This window comes from Aotus nancymaae, unplaced genomic scaffold (assembly GCF_030222135.1).
Source record: "Aotus nancymaae isolate 86718 unplaced genomic scaffold, 86718_ANA_hifiasm-v0.15.2.pri h1tg000029l, whole genome shotgun sequence".
Classification (NCBI taxonomy): domain Eukaryota; kingdom Metazoa; phylum Chordata; class Mammalia; order Primates; family Aotidae; genus Aotus; species Aotus nancymaae.
The window spans coordinates 20,702,366-20,720,000 of record NW_026988442.1 but is presented as its reverse complement, the minus strand read 5'-3'; the positions used below and the strand labels follow the sequence as shown (position 1 = coordinate 20,720,000).

At 39.5% G+C, this 17,635-nt stretch overlaps 1 protein-coding gene across 1 annotated transcript in view; it reads right to left on the bottom strand.

The window, feature by feature from the left end:
- TOP1 (DNA topoisomerase I) overlaps window positions 1-17,635 on the bottom strand; it is a 99,485-nt gene that overhangs the window by 22,732 nt on the left and 59,118 nt on the right. Inside the window, exons 9-13 of the mRNA XM_012455015.2 lie at window positions 10,057-10,172; window positions 5,350-5,471; window positions 4,334-4,456; window positions 2,128-2,315; window positions 685-829 (exon numbers count right to left, since the gene is read on the bottom strand). Coding sequence (XP_012310438.1) covers window positions 685-829; window positions 2,128-2,315; window positions 4,334-4,456; window positions 5,350-5,471; window positions 10,057-10,172 — 694 coding nt within the window. The remainder of the gene's footprint in view (window positions 1-684; window positions 830-2,127; window positions 2,316-4,333; window positions 4,457-5,349; window positions 5,472-10,056; window positions 10,173-17,635) is intronic.

Below are 17,635 nucleotides of genomic sequence, written 5' to 3'. Positions count from 1 at the left end.
AGAAGTTTGTGGGACTCTCCAAAGCTGGATATACGTAGTAGCTATTTGGCTAACAAGAACTGATTCCCAAGATAGTTATCTCGTTGCAATAACAGTATCAATAAATTACAATGCATAGGTATGTAACATAGTTTATGATGTGCTTTCACTCACAATCATTTCATTTGGCCCTGGTGAACCTACCCAGGTAAGACTGTAAGGAAGCCAGAAGTAATATAAGACACTAGATTTTACAAATTGTTTCAGGATATTCAGCAATTATATTCTCTTTCTCATAGCCAAGAAAGGTGAGGAAGTGGAAGAAAGCCGCAGAGGCCAATATACAACTACCACACTTCAACACATTCTGACCACTGGACAGTAAGCAATGTGAAGGCAGGCACTACATCTGTCTTGTTTACCAACATAATTCCTAGCACCAAACATACACTGTGTGTGGCACATATTGGAATTTCAGTAAATATCTGTGAATTAATAAATGAACAAGATTACAACGTGACCAAAAAAAATGGAGGCACTGTAGGAAGATCACCATAATGCTAACTATGAAAGTACTTACCTTCTTTCAATGGGGAGGGTTTTTAACTTGTCAAAGTGATTCTAGGGGACGAGAACATTATATTTCAACAAAAAAGGGTTATTATCAGCTCCATGAACCAGTGTAGCTCTCAGCTATCCCCTTACCTTGATTCGTGAACTAGGGTTAAGCATGATGTACTTAATGGAACCTTGGATGTTCTCTGTCCAGGAAACCAGCCAAGTAACCTTGTTATCATGTCGGACCTCTTTCCACTTATGTCCTGGAGGAGGAGAAGGAACCTTGGCATCTCTGGAAATAAAAGAGCAAGAGGATAGTGAAATGAGACATAAGGAATGATTTTACCACATATTTTTCCAAGTTATCTTCTTAACAGTCAATGCAGTAGTCCCACCTTATGTAAGGTTTTTAGTTACCCTCAGTCAACTGTCATCTGAAAACATTCAATACAAAATTCCAAAAACAAACATTTCATGGCTGGGCACGGTGGCTCACACCTATAATCCCAGCACTTTGGGAGGCTGAGACAGGGGGCTCACAAGGTGAGGAGTTCAAGACCATCCTGGCCAATATGGTGAAACCCAGTCTCTACTAAAAATACAAAAATTAGCCGGGTGTGGTGGCACATGCCTGCAGTCCCACTTACTCGGGAGGCTGAGGCAGGAGAATTGCTTGAACCTGGGAGCAGAGGTTGCAGTGAGCTGAGATCACATCACTTGCATTCCAGTCTGGGTGACAGAGCAAGACTCCGTCTCAAAAAAAAAAAAATTTTTCATAAGTTTTAAATTGCATGTTGTTCTGAGGAGCGTGATAAAATCTCTTGTAGTCCTGCCTAGGACCTGTAAGCCATCCCTTTGTCCAGTATATCCATGCTGTATACGTCACTTGCCCCTGGGTAACCTAGTAGCTGCTTTAGTTATCAGGTTGATCACTTCTCGGCCTTTTGGCTAAGATCAAGTGTAGTTATCAGGTTGACTCTAATGGTTTAACAGTGCTTGTGTTCAAGTAACCCTTCTTTTACTTAATAACGGCCCCAAAGTGCAAAAGTAGTGATGCTGGCATTTTGGATATGCCAAAGAGAAGCTGCAGAGTGCTTTAAATGAAAGGTGAAAGTTCTTGACTTAAGAAAAAAAAAAAAAAAACTATATGCTCAAGTTGCTAAGATCTAAGGTAAGAATGAATCTTCCATCTGTGAAACTGTGAAGAAGGAAAAAGAAAGCTGTGCTGGTTTTGCTGTTGTACCTCAAACTGCAAAAGTTATAGCCACTGTATCTGATAAGTACTTAATAAAGATGGAAAAGGCAATAAATTTGTAGGTGGAAGACATTAACAGAAATGGGTTCTAAGTGATAGCAATTGGGTCAAAGTTTCAGGCATCCACTGGGGGTCTTGGAACATATCCTCTGTGGATGAGGGGAGACTACTGTACCTCAAAAACATCTGGAGACCTATACATGGAAATACTGTCCTGTTCTTAAGTATCTCCCTTCCCAAATAGTCCTGTGTAACCTGGGAAATATCCCCAAGTACTGACAACAAAGGATGCCCTCCACCTCCTTTCTGGCCCACAGGATTAAGTATGAGCTCACTTGCTACAGTTGATGATTATATCTTCGGGCATGATTCGTCTCTTCAGCATGCCCATCTTGGGGTGGTTGCCGCGGCCACGGAAAAGCCCAGGAGGCTCTATCTTGAAGTTAGCAATCCTCTCTTTGTGGTTATCCATAATACAGAAGCCATATTCTTTCAGTAATTTTTCATTCTCCTCTTTGATTTTCTGGAAGATAGCAAGAAAGTACTCAAAATAGATTCAGATTGCTGTTCTCTACTAATACCTTTTCATCCCTTGTGGGAGACTAGGTCAAGGTAGAGAAAAGTCTGAAAATCATTAAAAAATAAGTTCGAATAAAGGGAAACTTCTAGTGGTTTTCTCAAACTTAAATACCCTGAAATTCTCCAAAAAGACTTGCTTGTAAGGGTTGACTTCAACTAAATTCAAAACTGATTATTGTGTCTTAAATGATATATGTTTATACATGTTGTTCGGGTATTTTTAAATGTACTTTAAAAATTCATACTGTTTTATTGAGTACTGTCAGAACAGGAGATGGAGAAGTCTGATAGAGCCTCATGAAAGAACAGCTCAAGCCATTTAGTTAAACAGTAGTTAAACAGCTTAAAAACATGGGTTTTTAAGCCCAGACAGATCTGTCACTAATTCTTTCATAGGTATACAGGTATATACACTCTATACTATGATCCTTGCTCCAAAAAGCTGGGGTATGATGGGGGAGATTTTGAACCTCCCTACCCTCTATTGACTCTTTGCCATATTATAACTTATTGATTCAATTTAACTAAGTCCTGCTGCCTTGTGGATGGGAATAGACTCAGACCTTGCTGGCAGCAGGTGTCCTTGGCAGGGGCTCTGGCAAGGGGGTGTTTATAAAATCTATCTTTGGATCAAAATTCTAAGAACAAAGCTCCAAAGTGATCTTTTAAGTTTCAAAATGGCCCTGAAGTAAATAATATACTAAATTTCACTAACTTGGAATATTGAGGATAAGACTTACCTGAGACTGAAAAGTCTGGTAAGTTTAAAATTCTTTTTTTTTTTTTTTTTTTTTTTTGAGACGGAGTTTCGCTCTTGATACCCAGGCTGGAGCGCAATGGCGCGATCTCGGCTCACCGCAATCTCCGTCTCCTGGGTTCAGGCAATTCTCCTGCCTCAGCCTCCTGAGTAGCTGGGATTACAGGCACGCGCCACCGTGCCCAGCTAATTTTTTGTATTAGTAGAGACGGGGTTTCACCATGTTGACCAGGATGGTCTCGATCTCTTGACCTCGTGATCCACCCGCCTCGGCCTCCCAAAGTGCTGGGATTACAGGCTTGAGCCACCGCGCCCGGCCTAAAATTCTTATAGTAACTCATTAATTTTTAAACTAATGGCCAAATAAGTACCATGAAATAATGAGTTATATAAATACAACAGTCTAAATTATATAAACATGCAAGTCCTTTAAAATACTGAAACTACAGGGATTTGAAGTGCAAAGAATTCATTAAAATCCTTAACTTCTGGACTTGTGATTGGAAAAAATGAAATTCTACCCTGGATTCCTCTAGTTCGGGAGCTGACTTTTTCTAGAAAGAAAATATTTTAGGCTTGAATGCCACATAATCTCTTTTGAAACTACTCATCTCTGTCATTGTTGCATAAACACAGCCATATATAATATGTAGACAAGTAGGGGCAGCTGGTTCCAATAAACCATTTTTTTTTTTTTTTTTTTTTTAAATAAAAACAGGCAGCCTGTACAAGAAAAACGACATCCCAGCTGGATACCAGAAAGATCCTTCAGTAATGAGGATGGCCAAGGCTGGAAGATGGAGATGGATGAGCATGGCAAGATTCCAGAGTAAAACAGATCAAAAAACAGGGAGGTACATGGCCAGTATGATTTTATCTGTCTTAAATCCTAAATATTCAGTAGCCACTGTGGGACAGGTCTGCCCATCCTTAACTACTATATTATTGGCTGGAGTTACCGACTGGTTTTTAGGTCATTGAAGCACCAGGCAGGGTTCCTATAGGGACCTACTGAACAAAGTACTCATTCACAATTTTCAGTCTAAGACCTTTAAGAAAATTTAGACTTTGAGAATTCTAAGTCTTTAGCATAGAATGATGTGAAATCCCTCAAATCAATGTTATGTCATAAGAACCAACAAGAAAATTAAATGAACCAATCATGATTCCAAAATTCTCCAGAGGTTTAATAAATTTTGCAGTACCAGTTTCTCTTCTTTGCTCATCTGTTTCCGAGCTTCCGACTGGGCTTTGAAATACTGGCTCATCTGGGTAAAATCACATTTGCTTAGGTTGGTGATAATGTTCTTCTCTTCATTAGTCATTTCCTAGTCAAAAAAAAAGGGGAAGATGAAACAAAAACATACTAATAAGTCCTTGGGTTTCTTTGCAATTATACCCAAGCACTATTTTTTTCAGTCAAAGGTTTCTAGAAGTAGCCAATCTCAATTAATGAATTTTGAAAAAAAAAGATACAGTTGTATTACTTTATTCTACTACAAAATATGTATTTAATAATGTAAAAATGTTTTTAAATGACTTATCATGGAAAAAGATGAACTCTTAATGTGGTTTCTTAGACTCCATGGCACATTGCCCTGAGGCATGTGAACACAAGTTTGAAATCATTTGTTTTAGTAACAACAGAAACATTTCCATACTGATTCTCTCTTAGAAACATTACCCCTATTCTATTCATTTATTAAATCTGCTTTTCAGAACTAGTTCAGGAAGTAAACTTTACTGCTGCCTTTGTCCACATTATCCAAATTAAGAATAATGAGATTTTTAAAAATCACCTAGGCAGATACAGCATATGTGGTTTCAAGAGTAGAAAGTACCTAAAACAAATGAGCAAGAATTAACAGGGAGTAGGACATCAGATTAACATTTCTCTTTGCAACAGCAGACATGGGGCAGTCCTGCAGAGACAAACTTTCCTGTGCGCAACTGGAGTTGAGGTTTTCTGTATGGCCTAATCTGATACCCTCCTGCAATCACATGAGAGCCGACAGCAAAGATATACAAGTATTTTTGTTGGACAGAAACCCTACATAATATAGTAAATGAGAAGACAAAAAATGCACAACTTTAAATACAACAAAAATCCATAAAACTCAAATTTTACATCAGGAAATGTTTCGGAAGATTATAATTACTTAGTACTTGACTGTTTTGCAAGGTACTAGTTACTAGGATTTTAACACATGGGCTACAGTACCTTTCTCCAGTCTTTAAAGAAATTTTTCCTAAATATTTCCTTAGTAGTATATTCATGGTCGAGCATTTTTGCAAAGAACGTAGCTACTTCTTCTGCTTTGGGGCTCAGCTTCATGACTTTACCTAGAGAAAAAAGTGGTTCCAAAAAGTGAGGTATAGTATTCATGTTCTAAGTATAAATACCCAGGGCTAGCGAATTCTCTTTAATAATGGTCTTCTCATGGTATATAAAGGTCTGGTGACATATAGTAACAACAACAACAAAGACAACATACTGATTTATATCTACTTGTACAAATTCTCCTTCTCTTTAGCATATATTTACCTGGGTCATTCTCTGGAGACTATGCCAGTTAATTGTTCCCAGGTGCCTGCTCAGGACAGGGATGACCTGGGGGAGGCCCAGTCACTCTTCCTTTTCCTTTCAGCAAGCAGGGTCCTTTACACCTCTTCAATGGTTTTTAAAAATCAAATCCTCAGAGGGACTCCTGCCACTGCTAAGCTAAGCAGCCTCTGTTCAAGAAGGGGAGGAAGGGATAGGGCAGGGAGTGGAAGAAAGGAATTGTGGGGAAAAGAAATAGGCATCTTTCTTCTTCAAAGTTAGGTGGGTGGAATATGAATAAAAAATATATATATCCATAGCAGGCAAGCCCAGATTTCCCATAGGAAAAGCCTAAATAAGACCGTCTTCTAGAACCTTGCTATTCACCAAGTGGTTCACAGGCAGCACTGGCATCACATGGGAGTTTGTTAGAAACGCAGAATCCCAGGCCCCCTCCTAGACCTACTGAATCAGAAATTACATTTTAACAAGACTTGGATGCACACTACAGTTTGCGATGCACTGCTTTGGAACACGGGTACCATGAGGCTCCCTCTTTCAGGAAACCAGAATGTATCCACAGCACAAGGATGACTGGGGTTCCTGGTATATCCAATTGTTTATGTAAAATCTGTCTCTAAAGGGGCCAGGCACAATGGCTCACACCTGTAATCCCAGCACTTTGGGAGGCTGAGGTGAGCAGATCATTTCAGGTCAGGAGTTCCAGACCAGCCTGGCCAACATGGCAAAACTCCATCTCTACTAAAAATATAAAAAAATAGCTAGGCATGATAGTGGGAGCCTGTCAGCTACTTAAGAGGCTGAGGCATAAGAATTGCTTGAACCTGGGAGGCAGAGGTTGCAGTGAGCCAAAACTGAACCACTGCACTCCAGCCTAGGTGAAAGAGCATGATTCTGTCTTTTAAAAAAAAAAAAAAAAAAAGCTGTCTAAAGGGACTCAGATGTTTCACAATGAAAGCTGCTAACTGGTAAAGAAAATCTGAATAGGGGTTTTATGTACCTGATTTAGTTAATAAAGCAGTGAAAGAAAAGTACTAGGGAATTTAATCTGCTTTTCAAACAGAATGCTTTCAACAGTACTCTTAGTGCCAATTTCCATTCTTTCTTAAAAATCCAACTTTACAACATCAGCTGCAACCAATCCAGGCTATAATAATAGCATTTGGCTATACTTAACATGAGGTTAACTATAATTCCACTGCTTTACTATTACACAGGTATTAATAATTCACCAAGGGTACTCACATTCATTATAGAAAACTAAAATTTAACCAGAAATTCACGTATTTCAAAACTCAGAAGACATCTTATCTCACTTCATAATGACGCGCAATCTAACTGCAGGGGTGTAGAGAACTGTAGCACAAAATTCAGTTTTAATAGAAAGAACCCACTTTGGACCATTAACTTAAAAGGCCAACAGGTGGCGCAGCTGCCCCCATAAACCCCCAAGCTGCTGCTTTGGAAGGAAGACACTTCGGGGAAGACAGGCTGTATTAAGAGTCCCTACACTTCTTCAGAAAACTGTAACATGTTTCCAATATAAAGGAAAACATTAAGTCACTAGGAATAAAATAAATAAAATAAAATGGCAGGAAAAAAATGTGAACTGTTTTCAGGTTTGTTTGGTATAAATGTTAAGAGCATTAAAAAAAAAAAAAGTGGCTGGGCACCCAGCACTTTGGGAGGCTGAGGTGGGAGGATCACTTGAGGTCAGGAGTTCAAGACCAGCTAGACCAACATGGTAAAACCCTGTCTCTAATGAAAATACAAAAATTAGCTCGGTGTGGTGGCATGTGCCTGTAATTTCAGCTACTCGGGAGGCTGAGGCATGAGAATCGTTTGAACTTTGGAGGTGGAGGTTACAGTCAGCCAAGATTGTGCCACTGCACTCCCCCTGGGTGACAGAATGTGACTCTGTCTCAAATAAATAAACTAAAAAATAAATTTTAAAAAATGAGACTTTGGGCTGTTTTACTGAATTCTGTCCCAATAAAGGAAGGAACTGTGACTCCTCCTATTTTAGATGTGCTGTCAAAAGATGAAATGACGGCTCCCTGCGGCAGAGTAGTGGGAGGATGACTGGAAGGTTCCTGGCAAGGTTAACACTTTGTGGAAAAGGCTGAGCTCCAGGAAAAGGAAACTGCTGCGTCAATGCTGTAAACTGAAGGTCCTTAGAGGAGGCAGCAATTCACTGCTTCAGCCAGCCCATGCCCTACTTCCCTGGCAGGTTCTAAAGGCATCTAAGAATTCTCCTCCCCAGAGAATAGGCAGTACTTACTGTATCAGTTTGAACTAAAGTCAAATATGACTTCTTGACTTATGCAGAGTAAGAGTTCACAAATCAAAGAGGAGAAATCCCAGAGGAGGCCCAACTGAGAAAATGCTGGAGCCCTAAAGCAAGAGTTCCTATAAATGAGGACTGGGCAAGAATGGGAGGAAAGGACTATGTATGGCAACCTGTGAAGTAGAGTAGGCCTCTGCTTCCCATCTTGAAAAGGAAGAGAAACCCCAAGACTAAGGAATCTAACTTTCCCTCCAATCACTTTGAAGCTCAAAGTGAGGCTTTACCAGTTGAGCATCCTAAAGCTCCTGGTGAGTTCAGACTAGGGCTACAGAATACCTACACTTTGAGATGGTCCTCTTCAAGGTCCTAGGGCCTTTCTCTTAATTAGGAGTTTTGGCTTTGACTAGTGTGAAAACTGAAAGAATTGTCTTATGCTCTCTGGCCAACAGATCAAATGTTTATGTAATATAAGCATTTGCCACTGAGATTATAGAGTCCTGCTAGGCTACAAACTCCCCAAGATCAGGGTCTAAGTCAGTAGTACTATCCACTGCTGGGTCTTGGTGTCTGAACACAAATACATTCGATAAATACATTGTTTTATTTATTTTTTATTTTTTGAGACAGGGTCTTACTCTGTCACATAGGCTGGAAGGCAGTGGTGCAATCTGGGCTCACTTCAACCTCTGCCTCCTGGGCTCAAGTGATCCTCCCACCTTAGCCTCCCCAAGTAGCTGGGACTACAGGCGTGCACCACCACACCTGGCTAATGAATATGTCATTTTAAAAAACAAACTTCAGCTTGCCAAGTTTGGGACTTTCCTCAGTTGCAGACCCAGCCCTTTAGTGTAAACTACTACCTAGGCCTATAAGCACTGGTGGACCTAACGCCATTACTGGTGGGAAGAGAGATGCACCAGAACCCCTGAGTGTTCACCACTGACGCTTTTCAGCAGTTATCCTGCACAGTGTTTTCAGAGTTTGGTCAGCAGACAACTTGGTACGGAAGTACTCAATCTCATCCCACAACTTTTTATTTTGGTGGGGGCAGTGGGGTGGGTGAGAAGAAAACAGTCAGGGGGTTGAGGGTGGGGAAAAAATAGTGGAGAGATAGGGTGGTAAAGTAACAGTGGCCAAAAGATGGTGGCAAGCCAAGTAAGGGTGGAAGAGGAATGGTGGGGAAAGGAAAAGGGGGACTGTGGGGAAAGGGGACAGAAGAGAGAAGGACGCTGGGAAAGGGGAAAGAAGAGGGACAGTGGGGAAAGGGAAAAGAAGCCCACCCCACAACTATTAAATGGGCTCAGATCCACTCTGCTGAGTCATAGCACATAAGGGTATGATGAACAATGCTCTAACCATTTCTGGATAGAACTCATGGAATGAGGAAAATCTGTTATTACCATCTACATGCTGCTGTACTGCCGACAGGAGGTATGTCAAAGGCTACTCTCAAATCCTTCAACCCAAGGACAGAAATATCAATGACAGATAATGGACAATTCTGAGGGTTCTAAGAGACCCAGGCAGGGCATTTCTTTAAAGCAGCTCATCAGACTTGACTGCACATATATCAAAGGCATAGTGGTTACGCTACATAGAATGAGTGACAGATGCCTACCAGCCCTATCTAGAGACTGCTGGAAGACTATTAATCCTCAACCACATACTAGTACTGTTTCTAGTGATAAGCAGCTTGTCCAACTGCATTATTATATCCCTAGCACAAAATACTACCATTCAAGTGAGGCTTTTCTAGTAACTCTTGCAAAGTCGCTCCCTAGAAATGAAGTTCAGATCAAAACCTTCAGCTTGCAGCCCACACACTTGAGCCATGTTGACAAACCTTTTTTGGACTATGTAGAGAAGACATTAACAGCCCCTTTTTCATGGCACTTTTTCAGCAGCAAATGGGCCTTTAACAGTCAAGTAATACCTGATGTCCCTTCCTCAAAATCGCATGACAATAAAACCAAATAAAAAGGATTATCCATGATATGGGATCCTTCCTTGTTTTCTATCCCTAAATAAAAGCAGATTTCTTTTCTTGGCCAAGAATCAAGAACCTTGAAACAACTCACCATCATAGTAAAACTTGACACTCTCTGGAAGAGGCTCATATGGTGGGGCAAATACTGGACCTTTATGTTCTAGGAATTTCCACTTGATGCCTTCAGGATAGCGCTCTTCTTCCCACCTTTAAAAGACAAAGCACAACCTCATTAAGTGATCACCTTGCCTAAGATGGGGATCATCACTGATTAAATGCCAAATTATCCTCTCAACTGATTAGTGCTCCAGAATGACTTCTAAGCCTCACACTCAAGGCCTGGATCAAAAGAAAGAGTGTCCCTCATTTTGAAAAAGCCAACAATCCAAAGTAAGATGAAATACTGTGGTGAATAAAGGAAAATACATTTCAACAGTTCAGTTCAAGGATACTGGATAACGAAGGAGCTCAGCAACAAGTGAGGGACGTGAAAATGTAAACAGTTGTTTTACCACAATGGTGTACATGGCAGAGGGATTGTTTACATTGTTGGTAAGCAGGAAAAAGCCTCCTCAGAGTGAAGATGTCAGACAGAAGGTACAGGGGAAAATGACCTTATGAGAAAGTATGTAAAACAAGAAGACCAGGAAATGATAGCTTAACTGGGGCACAATGAGTTTAAGGAACTTATGGATTACCTGGAACTATCTAGCAGACACTGATAAGTGAATCTAAAGCTCAGTGGAAACAACCTTTTGAAAACGTATTTTTAAAATGGTTAAACATAGAAAAAAAAAAAGAGTAATACAATGAACACCATAATTCCAGCACTTTGGGAGACCAAGGCGGGTGGATTGCAAGGTCAGGAGTTCAACACCAGCCTGGCCAATACGGTGAAACCTTATCTCCACTAAAAATACAAAAATTTGGGTGTGGTGGCATGCGCCTATAGTCCCAGCTGCTTGGGAAGCTGAGGCAGAAGACTCTCTTGAACCCGGGAGGTGGGGGTTGCAGTGAACCAAGATCGTGCCACTCTACTCCAGCCTGGACAACAAAGTAAGACTTCATCTCAAAAACAAACAAACCAACAACAACAACAACAACGACAAAACCCACAACTGTTAACAATTTGCTAAATTTCCATTTTGGCTGGATCATTTTCAAAGTTGCAGATTTGATACTTCACCACAAAAATATTGTTCTACACAACCACAATACTATTATCACATCTAACAAAATTAATAACTTCCTAGTATAATTCTAATACCCAGTCCATATTAAAAATGTCCCTATTTTATCTAAATTCATTTTATAGAACAGGATCCAACTCAGGTTCACATATTGCAACTGGTTGATATGTCTCCAGTTTCTTTTACTCTGGAATAGATGAACTAACTATCCTCATACTTACTTTCCAAGTCCAATATTTTATTATTTATTTTATCATTCAGCCATGGAACAAGTTATTTTAAACAAAGTTCAGAAACATCAAATAAAAATTACATGTATTAAACCATACTGTAACAACGATATTACTATAAAACCAAGGTCAACATATATGGTCAAATGATTTACAACAAGGATGCTTAAGACCATTCAATGGAGAAAGAACAGTCTTTTCAACAATAGTATTGGGAAAATAATCAAACTGGGTCTTTATATTACATTATAGACAAAAATTAATTCAAAAAGATTCAAAGACCTAAATATAAGAGGAAAAATATAAAACTCTTAGAAGACAACATAGGGGGGAAAAGCTTCACAATGTTGGATTTGACAGTGATTTATTGGATACGACACATAAAACACAGGTAACAAAAAGAATAAATAAATGAATTGAGGCTAGGCACAGTAGCTCACACCTGTAATCCCAGCACTTTGGGAGGCTGGGGTGGGCAGATCAGTTGAGGACAGGAGTTCGAGACCAACCTGGCCAGACCCCCATCTCTACTAAAAATACAAAAATTAGCCGGGCATGGTGGCGCAAGCCTGAAATCCCAGCTACTCAGGAGACTGAGACACAAGACTTGCTTGAACCTGGGAGGCAGAGGTTGCAGTGAGCCAAGATCATGCCACTGCACTCCAGCCTGGGCAACAGAGAGACACTCTGTCTCAATAAATAAATAAATTGAACTTCACTGAATTTAAAAACTTCTGTGCATCAAAGGACACTTCAAGAGAATGTGAGACAACTCACAGAATGAAAAAAAAAATTGTAAATCATGTATCTGATAATTAACATATAGAATATATAAACAGCTCCTACATCTCAACAAACAACCCAATTAAAACATGGGCAAAGTCTCAGTCTTAAGGTAGAGGGAATAAAAGATAAAATCCAAAAAAATGAGGCCAGGCACGGTGGCTCACACCTCTGATCCCAGCACTTTGGGAGGCTGAGGCAGGCGGAGGGATCATTTGAGGTCAGGAGTTCGAGACCAGTCTAGCCAACATGGCAAAACTCCATTTCTATTAAAAATTCAAAAAACTAGCCAGGTGTGGTGATGCACATCTGAAATCTCAACTACTTGGGAGGCTGTGTCATGAGAATCACTTTAACCTGGGAGGCTGAGGTTTCAGTGAGCCGAAATCACGCCCACTGCATTCCAGCCTGGGTGACAGAGCAAGACTTGGTTTAAAAAAAAAAAAAAAAAGTGGGTGGGGGGGGCAAAGAACTTGAATGGACATTTTTCTAAAGAAGTGGCCAAACAAGCACCTGACAAAATACTCAACGTCACTAATCATTAGGAAAATACAAATCAAAACGACAACGAGATACCACTCATACCCATAAGGATGGCAATAAAACAAAAAATAACAAGTGTTGGTGAAGGTGTAGAGAAGCTAGCACCCTTATGTGGTCATGGTAGGAACGTAAAAAGGTGCAGCCAATGCATCCAATGTGGAAAAGATAGTATGGCAATTCATCAAAAAGTATAGCATAGAATTGCCACATGGTCCAGCAATTCAATTTCCAGAAATATACCCAATATTCAAACCAATACTTGTACACGAATATTCACAGCAGCACTATCTGTAACAGCCAAAGGCAGAAACAACCCAAGTGTCCATCAAAAGATGAATGAATAAACAAAATGCAGTACAAACATACAATGGAATATTATTTAGCCTTTAAAAGTCAGAAAATTCTGAAACATGCTACAACATGGATAAGCGTTGACATGTTAAGTGAAATAAGTCAGTCACAAAGGACAAATATTACTGTATGACTCTATTAATACGAGGTACCTAGAGTAGTCAAATTCATAAGAGACAGAAAGTAGAATGGTGCTTACCAAGAACTGGGGGAATAGGCTGGCTGTGGTGGCTCACCCCTGTAATCCCAACACTTTGGGAGGATGAGGCGGGCGGATCACCTGAGGTCAGGAGTTTGGGACCAGCCTGGCCAACATAGCGAAACCCCATTTCTACTAAAAATACAAAAATTAGCTAGCCGTGATGGTGCACACATGTCTCAGCTACTCAGGAGTTTGAGAACAGCCTGGGCAACATAAAACTGTATTTCTACAAAAATATAAAAAATTAGCCAGGCCTATGTAGTCCAGCTACTCAAGAGGCTGAGGTGAGAGGGCTGCTTGAACCCAGGAGGCAGAGGCTGCAGTGAGCTGAGATCACACCACTGCATTCCAACCTGGGTGACACAGCAAGACTCCATCTCAATCAATCAATCAATCAATCAATCAATCAATAAAACAACTGGGGGAATAATGGAGTGGGGAATTGTTAATAAGTACAGAGTTTCAGTTTTGCAAGACAAAGAGTTCTGGAGATGGTGATGGTACACAGTATGAATGTACTTAATGCCACTGAACTGTACACTTGAAAATGGTTAAGATGATAAATGTTATGTCATATGTATTTTACACAAATAATTTTAAAAAATAAAGTCAAGATTTAATAGAATCTTAGACCTCAAAGAAGCATTAAAGATCTTCTATAACTAACCTATTACTTTTTCAGATATGAAATTGGCAGAATCATTGCTGTATCAATAGAAAGATCTCAATGAAGGAACCCACCCAATTCTAGAGTCTATTACTCTCCAAACAGAGAAAGTACACACACACACACACACACGTGTGTGTGTGTGTGTGTGTGTGTGTGTATGAGAGCATTTGCAAGGAGCCTACCTGTAGCAGTCACAGAATAACCATGAAGGGATTCAGAACGCCAGCTTTCCCTCATTATGGGACTTTGGGACTTTGGCACCATTCTTCTCATCAACTACAGTGTTTTTAAATCAAGACCCCAAACAGTTTTTACAATTCCTATTTCAACATGTATTCTTGAGGACACACAGCAACTTCTTTACCATTTAAGCAAATGAAGAGATTCAGCGAAGCATAACACTAAACCTCAGTTTAAACAGAAAGATTATCTCTTTCAATAAGCTGATGTGACTGGGCTGACAACTATTATTGTACAAATAAAAACAGTTTTGTTATTTTAGACTCCCAATAAGTGCTTAAACCCCCCAAATTAAAAAAAAAAACTAAAATAAAACAAAAACATGTACTTAGACATCAAAATGGCTTCCTTTTGGCAGCTTGACTTATTCAAATACCAATTTAATAATAAAATTTGCTTGAAAGGGGGAAGGTAGAAAAGTGCTAGAAATGTAAGACAGGAAAGTAAACTCCATATGCTGTTTGAAATCAAGTTCCCTTGCAGTTAACAAGCAATTCACAGTATGCTATAAAACTCTTATTTAGGTTTTTTAAATTTAGAAATAAAGGTCACATGCTTCTGAATGCTAATCCTTGAAATTAAGAGGAGTTTTTCTGGTTTGAGCAAAATGTCAATAATCCATATTCCATAAATTTCTTACCACTATCATTGACCATATTTATGAGCCAGTCTTTCAACACTAATTCCTTTCAACATTATAGTCCTGACTCCTTAGAGCATTTCACTTTTGCTAAGAGATTCAAAACTCCATTTAAAATCACACCTAACACCTGCAATAAACTCCCCAGGTTCTAATTCATTATGAAGAATCATCTGTTGAGAATTAACAGGTCAGCCCTGACACAAAAGTGTACATTATTAACCCACTACAGTGCTGAAACCTTGTTCAGCTACAATGGGCAACAGTTAAAAATCAGAACATCTGGGACAAACAGGATTTCACCTATAAACCCAAGCACCACACTGCCACCACTTGAAACAATGTTTCTATGAAGATAATGTGATACAGCAAAGAAACCCTGACGGACCCAGACCTTTTCCAATGGAACAATTACCAAAGGAGGGAGATAAAGATCAGAGTAAGTCATTTTTTGTTTGTTTTTTGAGGGTTAAGAATAAACATGTCTGCCGACTTAGGAGGGAAGCAAAAGATCTGCAAATCTGTCAAGCTCGTAAAATATGTACCTCTTTTGCATAGCATGATGAATAGTAAAAATAAGAGTATCTGCCATTTAAGTCCCCGACAAGGTCATCAGTGGCAGTCACTGAGGACTGGATAACTGACTTCAGAGAGCAATACATAGCCTCTAGCTATCAGTTAAAAGGCTCTTCATTCATATTTTCAACTCCAAAAACTTGGTGTGCCATTCAAGCACTGTGCTTGGAAAGAATGTGCAAGGTTTAACACTCAAACCTGAGAAATGCATGCATTAGAAGCTGCAGCAAAGTCTGCTCATTCCTCAAAAAAAACTTTCAGTTAAAGACTAGCCAGTTTGCCTTTAAACCAAATTAAGAATAAAAACCAAAAGTCATGGTCTCTCAGAATTAATGTGTGGCAATACTGATAAGGATTTCAACCACAAAAGCAAAATTAGGCTCCTAGACCCCCTCAAAGCCACCTAATTCTACACATACAAGGCTAGACCCAGTGCACTTGCCTGGATCCTAATAAGAGCCAAAGCTCTGAAGTAAACTGGAGACAGCAGGGAGCTCCTCATAAGGAAATTTATTTGTTCATTTAAAAAGCATTTATTGAACATCTACCACAGGACCCTGACTATACCATTCTCTTAACCCCCAAAAGCCTCTAATTTACACAATTACTTTATTTCTAAAAATCATTTCCTTAAAGGTCAAGAGCAATGAAAATGTTGTATTAGTTCTAAAGAAAAGTGAAATAAAAATGAGAAAAACAAACACGTGTTTTTTTTTTTTTGGAGATAGAATCTCACTCTGTCACCCAGGCTGGAGTACAGTGGCATGATCTCGGCTCACTGCAATCTCCACCTCCCAGGTTCAAGTGATTCTCCTACCTCAGCCTTCCAAATAGCTGGGACTACAGGTGCGTGAGCCATCCCGCCAGGCTAATTTCTGTATTTTTAGCAGAGATGGGGTTTCGTTATGTTGGCCAGGCTGGTCTCGGACACCTGACCTCAGGTGATCCACTGACCTCAGCCTCCTAAAGTACTGAGATTACAGGTATGAGCCACCGCGCCCAGCCTTCTTTTGCTTTCTGACTCTGACCTCAGGAAAGGGCCAGGGTTCCTCTGCTCTGTGATACTCCTTTTCTATACTCCCCATTTAATTCCACAATGCCATAGCAACATGCCAATCACACAGCTGTCACCATGTGGCCAGCCACATTTCTGCCACTGTGGCTCTCCTCTCTGCTATCTTTCTGGTCAGTGCTCTTACTCTTCCCTTTCCTCAGAAGTGCTGTGGACATCAATGCTCTGAATTACAAAAGCCAGCTGGGCACAGTGGCTCACACCTGTAATCCCAGCACTTTGGGAGGCTAAGACAGGGGGATCACCTGAGGTCAGGAGTTCAAGACCAGGGTGGCCAACAAGGTGAAACCCTGACTCCACTAAAAATACCAATCAATCAATAAATAATAAAATATTACAAAATCCATAAAAGGCTCATAAATGGGTTTGGAAGGCTAGATACCAAATTATGAACAGTGATTATCTCAAAGCTGGAAATGAAAATGAGAATGGGAGAAGAGAGGTAAGTGTGACTTTGATTTTTATTCTAACTCATAGATCTCTTGGTCATTTAAGTTTTTTCATCATAAATACAAAATCTTTTACTGCTGGTATAGTAAATAGTAGAAAATGTTAACACAAATAAATATTTTTTAAAGACCTGTTTATTTCAAGATTCTAAACACCAAAAGTAAAAAAGTTCTCCACCTAAATACGCGTCTCAAGAGCAATCAGCTACAACTAAACTGTCCTTCATAAAGACTGAATTTTCACTCCTACAGGAAGGAGAATGCTTGTTTTCTTATATTCACAACTCTAGATATTTTCACTTATTAATCTTTCCCAAAAAGATTAAAAGATTAAACAAAAAGATTTATCATTTACTTTTTTCATCTTTGATTACTTATGAAGTTGATCAAATTTTTAGATGTTTATTAACCATTTATTTTCAAACACTGCCTGTTCCTCACATTGTGATTAGATCATTCCTTTCATATTTGTTTTAAAAGAGCCTTTTTTTCATATTAGCAATATCAACCCTTCGTACTGTAAATACTTTGCCTTGAGTTTTTTTTTCTTTTTTTTAAAATGGTATAAAGTTGTTCAACTGCCATAAATGGAACTCTGATGCATCAAACATAAAACACCTTTCTTTATGTCTCTGGTTATGTCTTGCTTTATGTCTCTGGTTATGTCTTGCTTCAAGGGATCTTCACTATTGCACAATTATAAAAATATTCACCCACGTTTTCT